Here is a 22722-nt window from a genome sequence, read left to right as displayed (position 1 = left end):
GTCCTATGTACTGCTTCAGTTCATGTCTTTCTTATCCTCAGCTTATAACCTCATTTTATTGAAGCAGAAGAGCTCTAATAGTACCTGAGAGGATATACATTTTTGAGACTTTGCATTTCTAAAGTTCTCCAAAACGTTTGGTCAGAAATAGTATTCTACATGGAAAACAGTGTCTTGCTGATTTTTTTATGCATACAAGAGCTGGGGTACAGGCCAGAGGTGTGCGGAGTGAGAGGATTCACAAGAGACAGAGTGGGGAACAGAACAGGTGGATTGACCGAGTACATTGCTGAGGGGAGCAGCGGGCGAGACAGGAGAGGTCTGCTGTGCCATGTGGGTTGCTCCCTGGCTGACGCGGGATCGAACTCGTGCTGCAGGTTGCTTCATAGTATGGTGCTCAATCCCTTGCACTACCAGGGCGGCCCCCCCTCTTTCTGATTTTGAAGGCACTGACCAATGTCTTTAAGCATCGTGAAGCAAAATTGCAAGTGAGTGCTGCTCTTGAGGTAGCCAATGTTATTTGATTTTTGTTCTCTTGCATTCTCTCTGGAAATCCAGGAGCTAGTCTATTCTCAGGGTGTTCTGAAATTTCATGATGATATATGCTTTGTTTTCCATTAATTATAGTGGACGAAGTGGCTGTCATTGACAAAGCAAATTCACTGACGTACAATGAATTGCTATATGATAAAGTACATATCACAGTGTATATATAATTTGAAGCATTTTGACATCTATACACCCATGTAATTATCACCACTGTCAATTGAATGAACATACCCATCACCCCCATTAGTGCCCCTTTGTAGTGTCTCCTGACCCCCGCTTCCCAAGAACCAATGATCTGAACTCTTTCTTTTTTTGAAGAAAACATTACAAAATTTTAACATGTACTCGACAAACAAACAAATAAAAAATTGAATCTATTCTATTCTGAAGCAGAAGATCTATTCTGTTCTATTCTATTCTATTCTTATTTTCAATCCCTATAAATTGTTATGGGTTTATTTTGCTCCATTTCTAATGGGGGTGCATATATCTCTTTTGAACGATCATTTATTATTATTTTTTTTTAAATTTAAGGGCGGCCACCAGGGAGGCCCAACATTATTTTTGTATATTAAATTTTCTAAAATAAATATAACTTTGTGTACCATAAAGAAGAAGGTTATCCTCTTATTCATTGCATTGCATAAACAGTGTATACACTAGTAAGTAAGAATGGATTTCTGATTTAATTTTGAATTCTTATTTTTCCACACTTGGACTACATTTGCTGTCATTGCATCTTTTTCTCTCTCAGGACATTGTCCCCATTGGTTCTTGCCCCGGTGGTTTTTTTTTTTTTTTTGCAAGCTGAATTATATTTTAAGTTCATTAAAGACTTTTGAATCAGTGCCTTGAAGGACTTTTTTAGTCACTTGTCTTTTGCATACCTGTTGCAAATAAGGGAAACAAGGTCTTGAGTGTGAAAATCTGCCCAGAGAAGAGCAGAACACCCTCTCTTGCAGAGTCAGAGAAACTTCTTAACTACTCCTGCCCTCTGAAATTTTATCGTCCTTTCAGCTAATCAAGTACATGGAAGTGTTTCTTAATTTTAAATTAGATTAATATTTCTTCTAAACTTAGAAGCCATCACATACATATGTGACGAATATGTGTTCTCAGGAGTAAGGGGCTGGGAATGATTTAAGATGATGCTGCTTTTAGCTGTTTTGTTCAGGGTAAGTTTCCCTAAGGTCATTTGAGTTATGGTTTCCACGTGAAACAACAGGGGCTATTAAAGGTAAGCACTGGAATGTTTTCAAGTCAGGTATGTTTCAGTACATAATTTATAGAAAAGGTATTTGTGATTATGTTTTATTCCCGTTAAACATGAATTATAAATTTTAATATTTGTTTTTGATATCTTTTGAGAGTCAGTCACTTTCAGCTTATTTATAGAGCACACAAACCTGTTGAAAATGTTGTAGAACTAATTTTGTTGCTCATAAAATTGGTGCATCCCATGTACAGTGGTTTGATTGCCACAAAGATAAAACCTTAATAATTTCTCTACCATTCCTTCTCTCCCTTAATGTACCCCCTCTCTCATTTAGTTGTCATCTAATAGCCCATCTATCTCAATGACCAATGGCAAGCATTCCATTTTCTAAAATATTTCCCCTCTTTCAGTATCAGCATCACCTACTTGCAAACTTTCTGTCCACAGAGCAGGTTAATGTCTCCCCGCCCGCCCCTTTTTTTTTTTAAATAATGGTATCTGTAACTGGCAGAGTCCTGCAGTGACTCCGCACTAGGGGCAGCTGCTACTACTCAGCTCACAAAGACAAAAACAGAGACCTTTGTTTTCTCATCTCCCTGAGCATACACTTACTTCATAGACATTTGAGGGTATATTAAACAGTGTGAAACTTTTTATTTCCTTGCATTAAAGGGCTTGAGGACCTGGAAGTGTATGGTCCCACAGTAATATAGAGCTTTACTGACGCATGGATTCTACTTCTGTGGTCATAAAGAGGGAACCATGGTATGTCTGCATGTCTGTCAGCTATTTACACATTTTACCCATGGTCTACAAATGAGATTAACTTAATTGTGCGTCAAAGTTCTCTGCTGAGGACAGAGATAGAAAATAAGGGAATAATATAGAAACTTAGAGTCAGACAAAAGGGCTATCAAATGACTTTTATTGGAAAAATGCAAGTTGGACTTTAACAATATGAAATAAATAAAGTCTGGGTCCTGGGGGAGGTATCTGGAGACTCTGGGAGGGCATAACCACCATCCTCCAGTTATATGCATTCTATGAAGTACCATAATAGGAGCAAAGGAATATTAGGATTGAGCTTTTGAGTACAAAACTTTTGTAACTGAGGGGCCTCCCCGGTGGCGCAGCGGTTGAGCGCTGGGTGGCGAAGCTGCCCGCGGCCTCTGCGGCGCTGGTTCGATCCCCGGCTGCTCCCCGGCCACCGGCGGAGGATCCCACATGGCGCGCAGACCTCTCCTGCCGCCCGCTGCTCCCCTCAGCAGTGTACTTCAGTCCTTCTGCCTGCTCTGCTCCCCGCTCTGGCTCTGGTGAATTCTCTCACCCTCCCGCGCTCTGACTGTACCCAGTGCATGTATAAACAAAACAAACAAACAAATAAAATAAATAAAACATGCCTCTATTAAAAAAAAAAACAACTTTTTTAACTGAGGAGGTAGAGGGGGAGAGTAAGAACAGGTGGGGAGGGAGCGAGGTGGAGTGTGGTGGAGACTGTGGGCAACTTGGTGGTGGGACATTATGGTGACCGACCTGAGGGGAGACATTCTATATTGTGACTAATATAGAATGAAGGCTATATACATGAAGGATAGTAATATATATATATGATATATGCATGATATGTACAATATATACATGAAGAATATTAAAAAAATACCAAAAAAGGCCCCCAAATATTTTGCAATTAAGAAACTATGACCTGTAAATTATAGCTCAAAAGGGATCACTCTGATGGAATTGGATTTTTAACTAAAGTATGAATTTGAAAACAATGAATTGGAAATGGTGCTGTGAATCTGGAGATCCTGGCATGTTGTCACAATTTCAGTAGCAGTAATTTTCAAGAGAAACTGTCCATAAACTTAGTATCCCTGCAGCACATCTCAGTGGTGTTGAGGGAATTACCCCATCACATCCCAGTGCATCTAGTTAAGGAAAGACATGTGTGTGACTGGATTTGCTTGGTGTAGGGAGAACTGTCTGATTCTGTCACATTTTGACATTGCTCCTCAGATGCATTTTCTGTGGTATTCCTGTGAAGATTGGGCAAGAGTATGAAAGCAGTGATGAGAAACCATTCAGCAATAACAATGTTCATCATCCTGGGGTTGACCAGTGACCCACAGCTAGAGATTATGGTTTTTGTCTTTCTGTTTATCACATACGTGTTGAGCGTGATGGGGAACCTGACCATCATTGTTCTCGTCTTCGTGGATGCTCACTTAAAAACCGCTATGTACTTCTTTCTGCAAAATTTCTCTTTCTTGGAAGTCTCATTCACTACTACCTGTGTCCCTGTCTACCTGTACATGATATCAAGTGGGGACAAGACTATGACCATCAAAGCATGCTTTACCCAAATCTTTTTTATTGTCCTGTTTGGATCCACAGAGTTTTTTCTCCTGGCAGCCATGTCATATGACCGCTACGTGGCCATCTGCAAGCCCCTGCACTATGTGACCATCATGAACAGCAGGGTCTGCAGGAATCTCTTATTCTGCTGCTGGGTGTGTGGCTTCCTGATCGTCCTCCCACCCCTCAGCCTGGCCCTCCATCTGGAATTCTGTGGCTGTGTGATCGACCATTTTTTCTGCGATGCTTCCCCTATACTGAAGAATTCCTGTTCAGATACATGGTTGATAGAGCAGCTGGTTATAATCAGTGCTGTGTTGACCCTCATAACGACCCTGTTCTGTGTGGGTCTGTCCTATGTGTACATCATTAGGATGATCCTGAGGTTGCCTTCCGTGCAGCAAAGGAAAAAAGCCTTTTCTACCTGTTCTTCCCACATGATCGTGGTCTCCATGATGTATGGCAGCTGCATTTTTATGTATATCAAACCCTCAGCTAAGGACGAAGTGGCCATTAATAAGGCAGTTTCTCTGCTGATTGTATCTGTTGCCCCCTCAATGAATCCCTTCATTTACTCCCTGAGAAATAAACAAGTAAAGCAGTCTTTCCGTGATACCCTCAAAAGACTTGCTTTTCTTTCAAAGAAACAGTAGAAATGGAAATTTAAAATAAAACAAAGAATAAGTTGTCAATCAGCTTATGGATAGATGGTTATCTAGGAGAATTGTGTATTCTCATAGTATTGATGCCAACAGAGTTGGAAACAAAGTCTGAGGAAGAAACATGGGGAGCCAATATTATGCAAATTAATATTTCTCAATTTTCTGAAACTTCTATGTCTTTGTAACCTCCATTTACATCAACTCTCTTTAGGGTTCTCAAATGTGAACTACCCGTTAATTCCTAGTGTTGCCTCTGTTCTGTCCATGTCAGTGCTTTCCCCTGCTTGCAATAGAGTCTCTTACTTTTTTTTTTAAATTATTATTTAAATTTTATTTTTATATTCCCCTACAATTACAAACCCCTTATTTTGACCCCAAGCCCTCCTTTCCCCGCCCCCTAGCCCCCATAAAGTGTCTCTGGTTCATAGTTGTTTGTTGATTTTGATTTTCACTTTCTTATAGTTATTCTTTTTCCTGGTCCCTTATTTAGGTTTTCTAGATTCCTGCTATGAGTGAGGCCATCCGGTATTTTTCTTTTTCTTTCTGGCTTATTTCGCTGAGCATGATCCCTTCCAGCGCCATCCATGTTGCTGCAAATTGCATGTGTTTATCTTTTTTGAATGCTGAGTAATATTCCATGGTGTATATGTACCACATCTTCTTGATCCAGTCATCTATTTTTGGGCATTTGGGCTGTTTCCAAAGCTTAGCTATTGTAAACAGTGCTGCTATAAACATAGGGGTGCAGGTGCTCTTTGGAATTGATGTTTCTGTGTCCTTTGGGTAAATTCCTAGGAGTGGAATTGCTGGATCCTATGGAAGCTCTATGTTTAGTAGGCCCAGAAATCTCCACACAGCTTTCCACAGTGGTTGGACCAGTTTGCACTCCCACCAACAGTGCAGGAGAGTTCCTTTTTCTCCACACCCTCGCCAACATTTGTTGGTGCTAGTTTTTTTAATATGTGCCATTCTCACTGGTGTAAGATGGTATCTCATGGTAGTTTTGATTTGCATTTCCCTGATGACAAGTGATGTTGAACATTTTTTCATATGCCTGTTGGGCATTTGCATTTCCTCTTCAGAGAAGTTTCTTTTTAGCTCTTCTGCCCATTTTTTGACAGGATTATTTTCTTTGTTGTTGCTGAGTCTCATCAGCTCTTTGTAGATTTTTGTGATCAGTCCTTTATCATTAGTGTTGTGTGCAAAAATGTTCGCCCAGTTGGTGGGGTTCCTCTTTGTTTTGGTTATTGTCTCTTTTTCTGTGCAGAAGCAACAGAGCCTCTTTCAATGGGCTTTCATTTTCAAGAGTATGAGCACACGGAGCTTTCAGGGAATATGACTCTGCCTTAAATTTCAACCCCATCTTGTGTATTTGCACAGAATAATAATATTCTTCACCTCTTGTATCTGAGTTTATTAAAATAGATGCAAAAATGTTGACATAAATGACAATGTAATCCAATAGTCTTTAGTGACATTGATAGCCTTTTTGTTTATAATTTTTTGAAAATAGTACTAGCAAAATCAGGTAACACACCAAAATAATTGATTGAAGATTTCCTATTGTGACTGACTCACTGTGGACCCGAGGGACTGGCATTCCGGAAATGGTGGAAATGTGGCAGAATAAACTGATTGTATATAAACATCTGTGTTTGCTTTTGAGGGCATTTTCAGCTTCATGGATGTGATGGATTAGACATTTGCACGTCCTTGCTTACTTTCCCACTCAGATCTGTAGCTTCTTTCCTTTACCCTATAGTCTTAGCTGCCTCTCTGAATGTTTTTGAGATGCCATCTTGGACATCTGAGAGACACCTTAAATAGTGCCATGAGGTGAATGAAGAATCTTCAAGCTATGGAATTTTGCGTTTTTTTCGCTATGTCTACATGGATAGTATATTTTAAAAAGTGCTCACTAAAAACTGAACCCTTTCCACAATTTAGATATAAAAAGTGAATGAAAGATAATTTGAGCCCCAGTAACAATATGTTGTGTTTTCAGAGTTTGATTTGAATGATAGAGTCTACATATATAAATCAGGCAGGGCCTGTCATTTGATTAAGAAGGATGGTTTTCAGTTTTTTAAGTGCCTGACATTTTACATATTATTGCTAATTTTCCGCACAACTTTTACAAGTTAAGTTGAAAATCTTTTTTTTTTTTTGTTTAGAGAAAATGAAATTCATGGAAGTGAAATTGTTTTATTTTTAAAAGCTTTATTTTATTTATTTATGCATACAAGGACTGGGGTTAGGCCAGAGGTGTGGGGGGTGAGAGGACTCACCAGAGACAGAGTTGGGAGCAGAACAGGAGACCTACTGAAATACGCTGCTGAGGGGAGCAGCGGGAAAACAGGAGAGGTCTGCAGTGCCACGTGGGTAGCTCCCTGGCCTGGGATAGAACTTGTGCTGCAGTGGCTGGGGATAGCTTCACAGTGCTGAGACTTAATCCCTTGGGCTACCAGGGAGGCCCCAACCTCAGTTCTTAATCCTGGGTCCTTAAGAGGACATAGCTGTGTTCTATTATGTGCTGAACTTTTGTTGGTGTACTGGTTAATTTTTATTGAGTAATAAACCACTTTCAACATTTAATTGCTTAAAATAACCAACTTTACTAAGTTCCTGATACTGTGGGTTGGAAATTGGGCTGGGCTCACTGGAGTGGTTCTTCTCTTTTCTTTGACTGCCTTGTTCATACTTTCTCAGTTGACTGGGGGTCTTCGGGCAGTTCTGTTTTGGGGTGAGGGTGAGAGAGAACATGAGCAAATTTACTGTAAAGGTTTTGGGAGAGAGAAGACCTTGTGTTTTACATAGTGCGCTTGCTGAGGCTAGTTCACATGGTGGTCAGAAGGTTTCAAGGGTTTTTTGAGTTCCTGCTTGCATTATGGCTGTTGGTGTTGGTGAAGGATAAGGACAGAAACTGGAGGAGGCACCCCAAGACCAGAAACCTGGCTCACAAGCCAAGAGCTGGAGGTGGAGGTAGAAGGGATTAAGAGCCATTAACCAGCTTTAGGAACTAAGATCCGTCAGGGCCAATGCCCAGATCACAAAGCACAGATCCCAGCAGGCATCACATGCTGTAGGGGGTGTCAACAGTGCAGACCTGAAGTTGAAGAAAGATATGGAGATTGCCCCCATTGTAGAAATCTGGGCCCTTTCAAATTCTACATAGTTTATTCAAAGTCAACAGCAAACAAACCACTCCAGGAAGGTGTGAGCCCCTCCCACAGAGAACAGGTCCCTATCAGTGCAATCTCTGCAGTGGCACAGGTATGCAGTCCTCTGCCCACCTGGGCCTGTGCAGGTGCTTCCTTTTCACCAACTCTCTGTCCTCTGCAGGGCAGCAGACTTCCTGCCTTCCTGTGACCTGTGCCCTGTCTGGGCTTCTCTTCACTGACCCCCTCACCAGAGGCAGCTCCTCAGGCTGCCTGACAGTGACCATGCAGGCCTCTCTCTTGGCAAACCTGCCCCTTTCCGGAAGCCCTTTCTGCCTGCTTGTGTCTGTGCAAGTGTCCTTCATTCTTCTCTCCCGTTTACAATAAACCTGCCCTTTTGGTATGCCTGTCGTCTCTGTGTCATGGAGAAACTTGCCTGGGAACTCACCGGTGTTGGTAACAGGGGAGCGTTGGGGAAACATTTCCCAGAGTGCACCCAAGGACCCCACTCTCTGACCCCAACAATTCCAAAAACAACATCATGGGCACATTGTTGGCAGTGAGCTACATGGCTGAGCCCAGAGTCAATGTGGGAGGGCTCTCCCCAAGCAATGGCTGTAGGGGGGCAAACCATGTTGGACTTCTTGAAGTCTGATAGTCATTGTATTTGACATGAACTAGTGACAAGTAGGTATGTTAGGGGGAAAAGGATGTGCTAAAGCTAATTCCATACAGGCTTTGTGGACTCCATCCCTACCCCAGACCAAAGCCAAAGACACTGGGAACTCCAAATCCCATCACACCCAAGGGAAGGTGGCTGGGACCTGAGGGTGGGGTTCAGCAGCCAGGTTGGGATAAAGCCAGACACGTGGGTTTTGGAGGGGTCCCCCATTTTGGCTCTCCGCCAGCTCGCAGCTCTGGCCAGCTCTGAGAGTGCCTTTGGATTTCCAGGTCGTCGGATCGGGTAGGACGCATGAAAGACTTTATTTCCCTATTTTCTCCCTGAGTTGTACATTTCCTCAATTCCCTTTCCCTTGTCAATAAACCATTTATGAACCTTTTGTGTGTGCCTGCAGTGGAGTATTAAGTCCCTTTTAAGCGCGTGGGTGAGGACCCACAGCCAGGCAACCCGTTTTATATCGGGGTTGCCCCATAACAGATTACATCTGAGAGGGATTTTGAAGGTAGAGACAATAGAGGTGGGTGATGCAGGGAAGGGTCAGCGATAATTCCATGATGTCTCACCATGATGAGTGAAAAGTTGGTGATGCCCTGGATGTAATCAAAATGGGAGTGATTTGGAGATATTTAGGGGTATAAATTTTACTTTTTCTAGGTTGGTGAACACACAGAGTTGCTGGGTATGTTGGCAGAAGGCAAAGAAACTCTGTGCTTAGTACACCTATAATTTGTCCTATCATCTATGTTCCTGAGTGGTTGCCTTCCTAATAAACTGCAAATATCAGCAATATTTGAAAGGCCAAAGAACATAATAATATTGTTTATTTCTGGATGATATAAGTTCTTGATTTTTCTCCCCATTTTCAGATCTATTTATATGTATTAAAATTTTCTGTAATAAATTAAATTCTGTAATTTAAACAAGAAGACTAACTTCTTACTCATTGCATTGCATAAACAATGTGTGAACTAGTTATTAAGAATGGATTACTGAATTATTTTTGAAATCTTATTTTTTACACTTGGACTAAATCTTTTAGCGATTTATAAACAAAATCTTTTGTTTATATAGTTTTTACATCATTGTTCATTTTCAAACAATATTTGCTTCCCCGTCCCCCTCAGGTGTAGTCCCCATAGTGGGCTAAATTTGTTGCTATCATTGCATTTTTTCTCTCTGAGGACATTGTCCCTGTTGGGACTTGCTTTGCATTTTTTTTTTTTTGGCAAACTAAATTACATTTTAAGTTCATTAGAGACTTTTGGATCAATGGCTCCAAGGACTTTTCTATTCTGTTGTCTTCTGCACACCTGTTGCAAATAAGGGAAACAGTTACGAGTGTAAAAAGTCTGTGCAGAGAAAATCAGAAGACCCACTTTTGCAGAGTCAGAGAAGCTTCTTCACTACTCCTGCCCTCTGAACTTTTGTCTTCCTTTCAGCTACCCAGAGTACATGGATATATTTCTTTTTTTTTCAATTGCATTAAGTATGTCTAGTTCATTAAGCTTAATTCCAGCCATGTGTAATAATTCTTGGTGTATTATTTCAAAAATACACAAATGCCTTCAATTAGCCTAAACAATTATTAGGTATTTCTGGAGATCCTTAGAGTCATGCAAATCGCAAAAATACTGCTATCATTGTGAAACTTGTGGACACTCTAATGAATTTTGTTTTTGTTATATTCTAATATTAAGCTTGGGAGAGTGTGTGATATAATGCAATGAGTCTCAGCTGGCAGTGATTTTTATAAGGACATATTAATTTTACATAAGATTGGTATTTCTTCTAAATTCAGAGGCCATTTATGTGTACATGTGATGAGTATACGTTCTCAGGGGTTAGGGGTTGGAAATGCTCTTAATGATTTTGCTTTTAGAGTGTTTTTTTCACTGTGAGGTCCATTTGTAAGGTCCTTTGAGTATGGTTTCCAGGTGACACAATAGAGACTATTAGAGGTAAGCACTAGAATGTTTCCTAGTCAGGGATGTTTTTATATGTCATTTATAGAGAAGGTATTTGTGATTGTTTTATTCTAGTGAAACATGATTTCTCGATTTTAATGTTGTTTATTTTTATGGTTTATTGAGAGTCAGTCACTTCTCAGATCATTTATAGAGCACACAAGACTATTTATAGATCCAAAATGTGGGAGAACTAATTTTGTTGATTAGTAAGTTGTTGCAACCCCATGTAGAGAGGTTTTATTAACACAAAGATAAAACTTCACTAATCTATCTTTCCTTCCCTCCTTTTTTTCTGTCTATTCCTCTCATCTATTAAGTATCTATCTACTTACGTCCCATCTATCACAATTGCTATCGGCAAATGTTCTCTCTCTTTCAATATTGTAATCGGGAGACTGGAGTTCAGTCCACCTGTCACACTGAGTGCCAATAAAGCAGAGTCAGGTTTGACTTTTTAAGATGCACTTTAATTAGGCACGGGGCAATCTGGAAGATGTTGGGAGGGTAACACCCTCAGAAACTGCCTTCATATTTCAATTCCAGCTGGCTTTGTATTTCCTTATATTAAAGAGCTTCAAGACCTAGAAGAGTATGGTCCCATAGAAATATAGTGTAAATGCATTTGCAGTTTCAGAAATCTGTGATCTTGCACAGAAATGGTAAAAAGAAACAGGGGATCTTAATAGAATATTTAACTGCATACGTGCAAAATACTAACATATACTTGAACATGTTTTCAGTATGAAATTATAGGTGATAATTTCATTATGTAATTGTCTCCCAAGTCTTGAAAAATGAGGTGTATTTCAGAGTATTACACATTTCAATATGGACCAGCTTCATCTCAAGTGGCCAATATCCATGTCCCTAGCAGTGCTGTGTGGGCACTGGCGGCTGCATCACTGAATGAAGACAGCAAAGAGTTGAATACCTGAATGTTATTCATTAGGTTATTTGAAGAACAGCTATTGTGTTGCTATTGCGCAGATCCCAAGGTACCAGGTACTTGGGTATTAGTGTTCACATCACTTTGAAGATAAACTGAGCAGGTAGAAATTGTGTCAAGAGGTCAATTATCTGCTTGGTGGATATGCCCTTTTATTTTTGAATGCATAGATTCATGTGTTTCTAAGTCAAACCTATGTAAAGGAGATACTGGTAGATGAGTCACTTCCTAATAGCATGTTTATCCTTTTATTAAAGGGAAACACCAGAGAATGTTTCTGATGGACTCGGTCTAGAAACGTGGAAGACCTTGCCTATGCAAGAAAGACAGAGTGAGGTGTGGAGGGTGAGATACTTTCTGCAGAGTTAGGAGCCTCCTTGACATGAGAAGAGACTGGCTTCATAAATAAGAAAAATCATAGCAAATATGTGTATAATAGTAATATGTGGTAAGTGTAATAAGTATGCTACATAGTTTATTTCATTTGAACTTCCTGGCAACCTTGCAATGTAGTATTTCTGTGAACCCCATTTTACAGACAGGAAACTGGGAGCCCAGAAGATTAAAGGATTTGCTTGTACATGACAGAGGTATGATTTGTTTCCAGACAAATACTTCTAAGTTCCATGTACACTTAACTCTCCATGACTGAAACTTGGATTATACTTCTGTGACCATCATAAAGGAAAACCACAGTGTGTCTGAATGTCCTCCAACTGTTGGTACTTTCTAGCCCGTGGTTTACAAATGAGATTAAATTAATCCTGCATCAAGGCTGTCTGCTGAGGACAGAGATAGGAAATAGGGGAATAATAGAGGAGCTAAAGAGAGCCAGACGAAGTGGTGATCAAAGGCTTCTTTCTTTTTGAAACATGTAACTTGGCCTTTATATATGAAATAAAGTCTAGGTCACTGGGGAGGGAGCTATCTGGAGAGTCTGATAAGACATAACCACCGTCCTCCATTCAAATGCACTGTATAAAGCACCATAATAGGAGCAAAGGAATGTTGGGATTGAGCTTTTGAGTACAAAACTTTTGTGACTGTGGAGCTACAGGGGTAGACTAAGAACAGGTGGAGAGGGAACGTGGTGGAGTGTGGTGGACACTCTGGGCAACTTGGTGGTGAGACAACTCTGGTGACTGACTTGGGGGGAGACATCCTATACTGTGAAAAAATAAACAAGGATATTTAAAAAAAAACCAAAAAAGAAAAAAAATACCAGAAAATGTCCCCAAACATTTTTAAAATAAGAGACTATGATCTGGAAAGTACAGAGCCAAAGGACTCACTGCTGTCCAATAGGAATTCACAACCAAAGTATGAATTTGAAAACAATGAATTGGAAATGGTGCTGTGAATCTGGAGATCCTGGCATGTTGTAACAATTTCAGTAGCAGTAATTTTCAAGGAAACTGTGCATAAACTTAGTATCCCTGCAGCACATCTCAGTGGTTTTGAGGGAATTACCCCATCACATCCTAGTGCATCTAGTTAAGGAAAGACATGTGTGTGACTCGAATTGCCAGGTGTAGGGAGAGACAGTCTGATTCTGTCATATTTTGACATTGCCCCTCAGATGCTTTTTCTGTGAAGATTGAGCAAGAGTATGAAAGCAGTGATGAGAAACCACTCAGCAATAACAACGTTCATCATCCTGGGGTTGACCAGTGACCCACAGCTAGAGATTTTGGCTTTTGTCTTTCTGTTTACCACATACGTGTTGAGCATGATGGGGAACCTGACCATCATTGTTCTTGTCTTTGTGGATGCGCATTTAAAAACCCCTATGTACTTCTTTCTGCAAAATTTCTCTTTCTTGGAAGTCTCATTCACTAGTGCCTGTGTCCCTGTCAACCTGTACATGATAGCAAGTGGGGTCAAGATCGTCACCATCAATGCCTGCTTTACCCAACTCTTTTTTGTCGTCCTTTTTGGAGTCACAGAGTTTTTCCTGCTGGCGGTGATGTCGTACGACCGCTACGTGGCCATCTGCAAGCCCTTGCATTATGTGACCATCATGAACAGCAGGGTCTGCAGGATTCTCATAGTCTGCTGCTGGGTGTGTGGCTTCCTGATCATCCTCCCACCCTTCACCCTGGTACTCCAGCTGAAATTCTGTGACTCTCTTATTGAAGATTATTATTGTGATGCTTCTCCCATACTGAAGAATTCCTGTTCAGATACGTGGTTGATAGAGCAGCTGATTATAGTCAGTGCTGTGTTGACCCTCATAATGACCCTGTTCTGTGTGGGTCTGTCCTATGTGTACATCATTAGGATGATCCTGAGGTTGCCTTCCATGCAGCAAAGGAAAAAAGCCTTTTCTACCTGTTCTTCTCACATGATCGTGGTCTCCATGATGTATGGCAGCTGCGTTTTTATGTATATCAAACCCTCAGCTAAGGACGAAGTGGCCATAAATAAGGCAGTTTCTCTGCTGATTGTATCTGTTGCCCCCTCAATGAATCCCTTCATTTACTCCCTGAGAAATAAACAAGTAAAGCAGTCTTTCTGTGATACCCTCAAAAGACTTGCATTTCTTTCCAAGAAATAGTAGAAATGGAAATTTAAAATAAAACTAAGAATAAGTTGTCAGCTTATGGATAGATGATTATCCAGGAGAGTTGTGTATTCTCATAATATTGATGCCAACACTTTTGGGAAGAAAGTCTGAGGGAGAACCTTGAGGGATCCAGTGTTATGCAAATTGATGTTTCTCAGCTTTCTGGAAACTTCTATGTCATTGTCACCTCCATTTATGTCAACTCTCTTTAGGGTTTTTAAATGTGCCCTACCCATTATTCCTAGTGTTGCCTCTACTCTGTCCATGTCAGTACTTTCCCTTGCTTGCAAAGAGTCTCTTTCAATGGGCTGTCTTTTTCAAGAGTATGAGCACACGGAGCTTTCAGGGAATATGAATCTGCCTTCAATTTCAACCCCATCTTGTGTATTTGCACAGAATAATAATATTCTTCACCTCTTGTATGTGAATTTATTAAAATAGATGCAAAAATATTGACATAAATGACAATGTAATCCAATAGTCTTTAGTGACATTGATAGCCTTTTTGTGAATAATTTTTTGAAAAAGTACTAGCAAAATCAGGTAACACACCAAAATAATTGATTAAAGATTTCATATTGTGACCAATTCACTGTGGATCCGAAGGACTGGTATTCCAGCAATGGTGGAAATGTGGAGAATAAACTGATTGTATATAAATATCTGCGTTTGCTCTTGAGGGCGTTTTCTGCTCCATGGTATCATTTTTTTTAAATTTAAATTTTTTTAAAATTTTTTAAAGATTTATTTATTTATTTATACAAGCACTGGGTACAGTCAGAAGTGCGGGAGGGTGAGAGAATTCAGCAGAGCCAGAGCGGGGAGCAGAGCAGGCAGAAAGACCGAAGTACACTGCTGAGGGGAGCAGCGGGCGGCAGGAGAGGTCTGCGTGCCATGTGGGACCCTCCTTGGGTGGCCGGGGAGCAGCCGAGGATCGAACCGGTGTTGCAGAGGCTGCGGGCAGCTTCTCAACCCAGCGCTCAACCGCTTTGCCACTGAAGAGTCCACCTAAATTGGATATTTAAAGAACAGCTTTATCAGATCCCATATTTTATATCTACCATCATATAATTGCATTCTATTTCCATAAATTCTGAAAGGAAATTTTATCTCTACCAACAACTTTCCCACAGAAATGAGAAAACTAGATAAATCCTGATGTGTTATAACTGGGCAACCAAGACTTCATTAAGCGGACAATTAATGGTTTCTTCTAGTGAACCATTCCTTTGTAAGACGTTGAAATCCCTGGGCTACATTGACTGAATGCCCATGATTCATGGGACTTCTAAGACTGTTCATGGAAACCGAACAAATGGTAAGCAGTGTTGGCAATTTTGGGCCTCGTGGAAAATAGGTGAACAAACTTTGGTAACCTAAACTCTTTGTCTGCATGTTTTTTCTTTAGCCCGATTCATTCCTTATATGTAGGCTCAATCTTGTTAGTATTTTGGTTACTGGATCAACAGAAGCCAGGAAAAACAGTCATTCTGTAGTAATCAGAATGTTAACTGTATGTTTCCTTTATTGTAAATACTAGTGAATATTGGCCAATAAATAATTTTATATTAAAAAGTACAAGAATAAGAAAGGTGTTTGACATATGTTTTCTGTAAAAAAGTAAGAAACAATGTTGCATGTAATATTATACTTAAATTACATGTATGTATATAATATGGACATTTGGAAGGAAAAGTACCGAAACAATGTTAACTTCCAGATGTCTCAGTTGTTTGAGTTTGTCAGCTTTTCTTATTTACTTTTGAATTTTTTTATATTAAACATGTATTACGCATGTAGTTTTAGGCCACAAGGCTATCTTCTCACTCATTGTGTTGTTTAAACTCTATGTGAATAACAATGAAGAATAATCTTGATTTGTAACTAGAGAAACTTAATTTTCTATGCCTGGTTTGGGTATATTCTTACATCACTAGTCTGGTGAAATCAGCCAGTTATAGACACTGGGTGGACACAGGAAGCAGTGATTTTCATTCTTCGGCGCGCACATAGAGACATGAGATGGAGAACAGAAGTGGAGTAGCGAGATTGGGCGGGCCACCCATCTTGACCTGCGAGTCACCTCTGAGAAATCACAATTTTCCAGTTGAAGGCAGTGAAGAAATTGTCAGGATACATAGGCACACCTGGGGGGTGGAGGGGTCACCCCTGGTTGTCCAAAGACACATTCTCCTCACCTATTTCTCGGTAGGAAGAAAGCACCAGTAAAACCAGTGTTAGTCTTGGAAACAAAATGCAGAATTAGGAATAAAATATTGCTTACATGAACTATCTTTTCATATAATTCTCACAGCAGTGATGGAGCTCAGATTGCGATTTGACCCAACGCAACACAAACATCAACTCCATCGTGAATGATGCAAGAAACAGTCTTTCTCAATCTCACACATTTCTGTTCTGTACAGTGGGGATCATAATGCCTATTAAATAGAATAGGGCTTCCCCGGTGGCGCAGCGGTTGAGCGCTGGGTTGAGAAGCTGCCCGCGGCCTCTGCAGCGCCGGTTCGATCCCCGGCTGCTCCCCGGCCACCAGAGGAGGGTCCCACATGGCGCGCAGACCTCTCCTGCCGCCCGCTGCTCCCCTCAGCAGTGTGCTTCGGTCCTTCTGCCTGCTCTGCTCCCCGCTCTGGCTCTGGTGAATTCTCTCACCCTCCCGTGATTCTGACTGTACCCAGTGCTTGTATAAATAAATAAAAATAAATCTTTAAAAAAAAAAAAAAAAATAAATAGAATCATAATTGGTAAGAGTGTAGGTTAGTACATACAAGGTAGTATTTGTCCCAGAAATATTTCTCATTTTCACTCTTGTGAAGAATTTACCTAAGAAATTTGCATCAACAAGGAAAATGACTTGCAATCAAGGAGACACCCAATCATTCGCAAATATGGCAAATTAAGAGAATTGAAAAATCAAATAGAATTGAAAGCAAAAATAGTTGTACTTAAAAAAAAACCTTTTCCTAACTCATGCAAAATTAGAAAGTCTTTACCTGGCATTTTAGTTATTGCCTTAATATTTATAATTAACGGGCTAGTACCACACTTTATTTAATAATTTTATTATCTGTGGGCCTCTGTTGATGACAGTGGAGTATTTTACTCTCTCACACAGGGCTATCCTTACTCCCCGTCATCTGCAAATACACAAACCACCCATTGAGACAGATCACTCTTTCATGTTAAATGAGGCATTCATTTTATTATGGCCATGGACAAACTGATTACTGTAAACTTGAATGGAACACTACAATTACATTTCTTGGATTTCTCAGACATTGTCATGATATTCCATTTGCATGATTTTTTTATACTCGTGTATATATATATATATATATATATTTCATAGTTCAATCAGATCTGCCAGTGACCTATTCTGTGTCCTTTTTCCTGGATCCTTTCCCCTAAGAACTTTCTTTCTGCCCCTGTTGCGCTGGTTAGTCTCCAGGCTGCATCCACAGTTACTCTCAGACGTCCTGCGCAGTGCTTCAGTTCATGTCTTTCTTATCCTCAGCTTATAACCTCATTTTATTGAAGCAGAAGATCTCTAATAGTACCTGAGAGGATATACATTTTTGAGACTTTGCATTTCTAAAGTTCTCCAAAACGTTTGGTCAGAAATAGTATTCTACATGGAAAACAGTGTCTTGCTGATTTGTTTTTAAAGATTTATTTATGCATACAAGAGCTGGGGTACAGGCCAGAGGTGTGCGGAGTGAGAGGATTCACAAGAGACAGAGTGGGGAACAGAACAGGTGGATTGACCGAGTACATTGCTGAGGGGAGCAGCGGGCGAGACAGGAGAGGTCTGCTGTGCCATGTGGGTTGCTCCCTGGCTAACGCGGGATCGAACTCGTGCTGCAGGTTGCTTCATAGTGTGGTGCTCAATCCCTTGCACTACCAGGGCGGCCCCCCCTCTTTCTGATTTTGAAGGCACTGACCAATGTCTTTAAGCATCGTGAAGCAAAATTGCAAGTGAGTGCTGCTCTTGAGGTAGCCAATGTAATTTGATTTTTGTTCTCTTGCATTCTCTCTGGAAATCCAGGAGCTAGTCTATTCTCAGAGTGTTCTGAAATTCCATGATGATATATGCTTTGTTTTCCATTAATTATAGTGGACGAAGTGGCTGTCATTGACAAAGCAAATTCACTGAGGTACAATGAATTGCTATATGATAAAGTACATATCACAGTGTATATATAATTTGAAGCATTTTGATATCTATACACCCATGTAATTATCACCACCGCCAATTGAATGAACACACCCATCACCCCCAAAAGGTTCTTAGTGCCCCTTTGTAGTGTCTCCTGACCCCCCTTCCCAAGAACCAATGATCTGAACTCTTTTTTGAAGAAAATATTACAAAATTTTAACATGTACTTGACAAACAAACAAATAAAAAGTTGAATCTATTCTATTCTGAAGCAGAAGATCTATTCTATTCTATTCTATTCTATTCTATTCTATTCTATTCTATTCTATTCTATTCTATTCTATTCTATTCTATTCTATTCTATTCTATTCTATTCTATTCTATTCTATTCTATTCTATTCTTATTTTCAATCCCTATAAATTGTTATGGGTTTAGTTTGCTCCATTTTTAATGGGGGTGCATATATCTCTTTTGAATGAGCATTTTTTATTATTTTTTTAAAAATTTAAGGGCGGCCACCAGGGAGGCCCAACATTATTTTTGTATATTAAATTTTCTGAATTAAATATAACTTTGTGTACCATAAAGAAGAAGGTTATCCTCTTATTCATTGCATTGCATAAACAGTGTATACACTAGTAAGTAAGAATGGATTTCTGATTTAATTTTGAATTCTTATTTTTTCACACTTGGACTACATTTGCTATCATTGCATCTTTTTCTCTCTCAGGACATTGTCCCCATTGGTTCTTGCCCCGGTGTTTTTTTTTTTGCAAGCTGAATTATATTTTAAGTTCATTAGAGACTTTTGAATCAGTGCCTCGAAGGACTTTTTTAGTCACTTGTCTTTTGCATACCTGTTGCAAATAAGGGAAACAAGGTCTTGAGTGTGAAAATCTGCCCAGAGAAGAGCAGAACACCCTCTTTTGCAGAGTCAGAGAAACTTCTTAACTACTCCTGCCCTCTGAAATTTTATCTTCCTTTCAGCTAATCAGAGTACATGGAAGTGTTTCTTAATTTTAAATTAGATTAATATTTCTTCTAAACTTAGAAGCCATCACATACATATGTGACGAATATGTGTTCTCAGGAGTAAGGGGCTGGGAATGATTTAAGATGATGCTGCTTTTAGCTGTTTTGTTCAGGGTAAGTTTCCCTAAGGTCATTTGAGTTATGGTTTCCATGTGAAACAACAGAGGCTATTAAAGGTAAGCACTGGAATGTTTTCAAGTCAGTTATGTTTCAGTACATAATTTATAGAAAAGGTATTTGTGATTATGTTTTATTCCCGTTAAACATGAATTATAAATTTTAATATTTGTTTTTGATATCTTTTGAGAGTCAGTCACTTTCAGCTTATTTATAGAGCACACAAACCTGTTGAAAATGTTGTAGAACTAATTTTGTTGCTCATAAAATTGGTGCATCCCATGTACAGTGGTTTGATTGCCACAAAGATAAAACCTTAATAATTTCTCTACCATTCCTTCTCTCCCTTAATGTACCCCCTCTCTCATTTAGTTGTCATCTATCTAATAGCCCATCTATCTCAATGACCAATGGCAAACATTCCATTTTCTAAAATATTTCCCCTCTTTCAGTATCAGCATCACCTACTTGCAAACTTTCTGTCCACAGAGCAGGTTAATGTCTCCCCGCCCCCCCCTTTTTTTTTAAATAATGGTATCTGTAACTGGCAGAGTCCTGCAGTGACTCCGCACTAGGGGCAGCTGCTACTACTCAGCTCACAAAGACAAAAACAGAGACCTTTGTTTTCTCATCTCCCTGAGCATACACTTACTTCATAGACATTTGAGGGTATATTAAACAGTGTGAAACTTTTTATTTCCTTGCATTAAAGGGCTTGAGGACCTGGAAGTGTATGGTCCCACAGTAATATAGAGCTTTACTGACACATGGATTCTACTTCTGTGGTCATAAAGAGGGAACCATGGTATGTCTGCATGTCTGTCAGCTATTTACACATTTTACCCATGGTCTACAAATGAGATTAACTTAATTGTGCATCAAAGTTCTCTGCTGAGGACAGAGATAGAAAATAAGGGAATAATATAGAAACTTAGAGTCAGACAAAAGGGCTATCAAATGACTTTTATTGGAAAAATGCAAGTTGGCCTTTAATAATATGAAATAAATAAAGTCTGGGTCCTGGGGGAGGTATCTGGAGACTCTGGGAGGGCATAACCACCATCCTCCAGTTATATGCATTCTATGAGGTACCATAATAGGAGCAAAGGAATTGCTCCTTTTGAGCTTTTGAGTATAAAACTTTTGTAACTGAGGAGATAGAGGGGGAGAGTAAGAACAGGTGGGGAGGGAGCGAGGTGGAGTGTGGTGGAGACTGTGGGCAACTTGGTGGTGGGACAGTTATGGTGACCGACCTGAAGGGAGATATTCTATATTGTGACTAATATAGAATGGAGGATATATACATGAAGGATAGTAAAATATATATCTTTGATATATATATGATATATATATGTATACATGATATATACAATATATACATGAAGGATATTAAAAAAAATACCAAAAACGGTTCCCAAATATTTTGCAATTAAGAAACTATGACCTGCAAATTATAGCTCAAAAGGGATCACTCTGATGGAATTGGATTCTTAACCAAAGTATGAATTTGAAAACAATGAATTGGAAATCGTGCTGTGAATCTGGAGATCCTGGCATGTTGTAACAATTTCAGTAGCAGTAATTTTCAAGAGAAATTTTCCATAAGCTTAGTATCCTTGTAGCACATCTTAGTGGTGTTAAGGGAATTACCCCATCACATCCCAGTGCATCTAGTTAAGGAAAGACATGTGTGTGACTGGACTTGCTTGGTGCAGGGAGAGACTGTCTGATTCTGTCACATTTTGACATTGCTCCTCAGATGAATTTTCTGTGGCATTTCTGTGAAGATTGGGCAAGAGTATGAAAGCAGTGATGAGAAACCATTCAGCAATAACAACGTTCATCATCCTGGGGTTGACCAGTGACCCACAGCTAGAGATTTTGGCTTTTATCTTTCTGTTTATCACAGACGTGTTGAGCGTGATGGGGAATGTGACCATCATTGTTCTTGTCTTCGTGGATGCGCATCTAAAAACTGCTATGTACTTCTTTCTGCAAAATTTCTCTTTCTTGGAAGTCTCATTCACTAGTGCCTGTGTCCCTGTCTACCTGTACATGATAGCAAGTGGGGACAAGACCATGACCATCAAAGCATGCTTTACCCAAGTCTTTTTTGTCGTCCTGTTTGGAGCCACAGAGTTTTTCCTGTTGGCGGTGATGTCGTACGACCGCTACGTGGCCATCTGCAAGCCCCTGCATTATGTGACCATCATGAACAGCAGGGTCTGCAGGATTCTCATAGTCTGCTGCTGGGTGTGTGGCTTCCTGATCGTCCTCCCACCCCTCAGCCTGGCCCTCCATCTGGAATTCTGTGGCTTTGTCATTGACCATTTTTTCTGCGATGCTTCCCCTATACTGAAGAATTCCTGTTCAGATACATGGTTGATAGAGCAGCTGATTATAGTCAGTGCTGTGTTGACCCTCATAACCACCCTGTTTTGTGTGGGCCTGTCCTATGTGTACATCATTAGGATGATCCTGAGGTTGCCTTCCCTGCAGCAAAGAAAAAAAGCCTTTTCCACCTGTTCTTCCCACATGATCGTGGTCTCCATCTCCTATGGCAGCTGCATGTTTATGTATATCAAACCCTCAGCTAAGGATGAAGTGGCAATAAATAAGGCAGTTTCTCTGCTGACTATATCTGTTGCTCCCTTAATGAATCCCTTCATTTACTCTCTGAGAAATAAACAAGTAAAGCAGTCTTTCCGTGATACCCTCAGAAGACTTGCATTTCTTTCCAAGAAGTAATGGATTATCAAATTGGAATTTAAGTTAAAGAAAAAATAAGTTATCATCTTTCATATAGTTATTTAGCCAGCAGACTGTTTATTCTCATAATATTGAGGAGCAATAGAATTGGGAAGACAGTTTGAGAAAGACCCCTGCCAGAGCTAGTATTATGCAGATTGATGTTACTCTATTAAAATTTCTATGTCTTGGGGCCTCCCTGGTGGCGCAAGGGGTAAGACACAACCTGTGAAGCAATCCGCAGCCACTGCAGCATGAGTTCAATCCCCAGCCATGGAGTTACCCATATGATGCAGCAGACCTCTCCTGTCTCACCCACTATTCCCCTCAGCAGTGTATTTCAGTCGATCTACCTATTCTGTTCCCTGCTCTGTCTTTGGTGAATCCTCTCACCGCCCCCCACCCCTAGCATCTCTGGCCTGTACCCCAGTTTTTGTGTGCATAAATAAATAAATCTTAAAGAAAAATTTCTCTGTCTTCCTAACCTACAGTCAATCAACGCTTTTTAATTTTCTCAAATAAGCACTGGTCATTATTTGTAGTGTTGTT

The 22722-nt window shown here is 40.0% G+C and overlaps 2 protein-coding genes across 2 annotated transcripts; both read left to right on the top strand.

Moving 5' to 3' along the window:
- Window positions 1–3834: 3834 nt before the first annotated feature.
- On the top strand, window positions 3835–22173 carry LOC311185546 (uncharacterized protein; the record flags this gene model as incomplete). Its single annotated transcript, XM_084256168.1, has 2 exons — window positions 3835–4769; window positions 21213–22173. 2 exons carry the CDS (start codon window positions 3835–3837, stop codon window positions 22171–22173), a joined length of 1896 nt encoding a protein of 631 aa, XP_084112294.1.
- On the top strand, window positions 13157–14092 carry LOC311184978 (olfactory receptor 6C2-like; the record flags this gene model as incomplete). The annotated part of the gene is made up of 1 exon (XM_084255313.1): window positions 13157–14092. The coding sequence occupies one exon, from the start codon at window positions 13157–13159 to the stop codon at window positions 14090–14092; it is 936 nt and encodes a 311-aa protein (XP_084111439.1).
- Window positions 22174–22722: the final 549 nt, after the last annotated feature.

The sequence above is a fragment of the Talpa europaea genome (genome assembly GCF_964194135.1).
Source record: "Talpa europaea genome assembly, chromosome: 15".
Lineage (NCBI taxonomy): Eukaryota > Metazoa > Chordata > Mammalia > Eulipotyphla > Talpidae > Talpa > Talpa europaea.
This window is presented reverse-complemented; position numbering and strand designations above follow the sequence as displayed.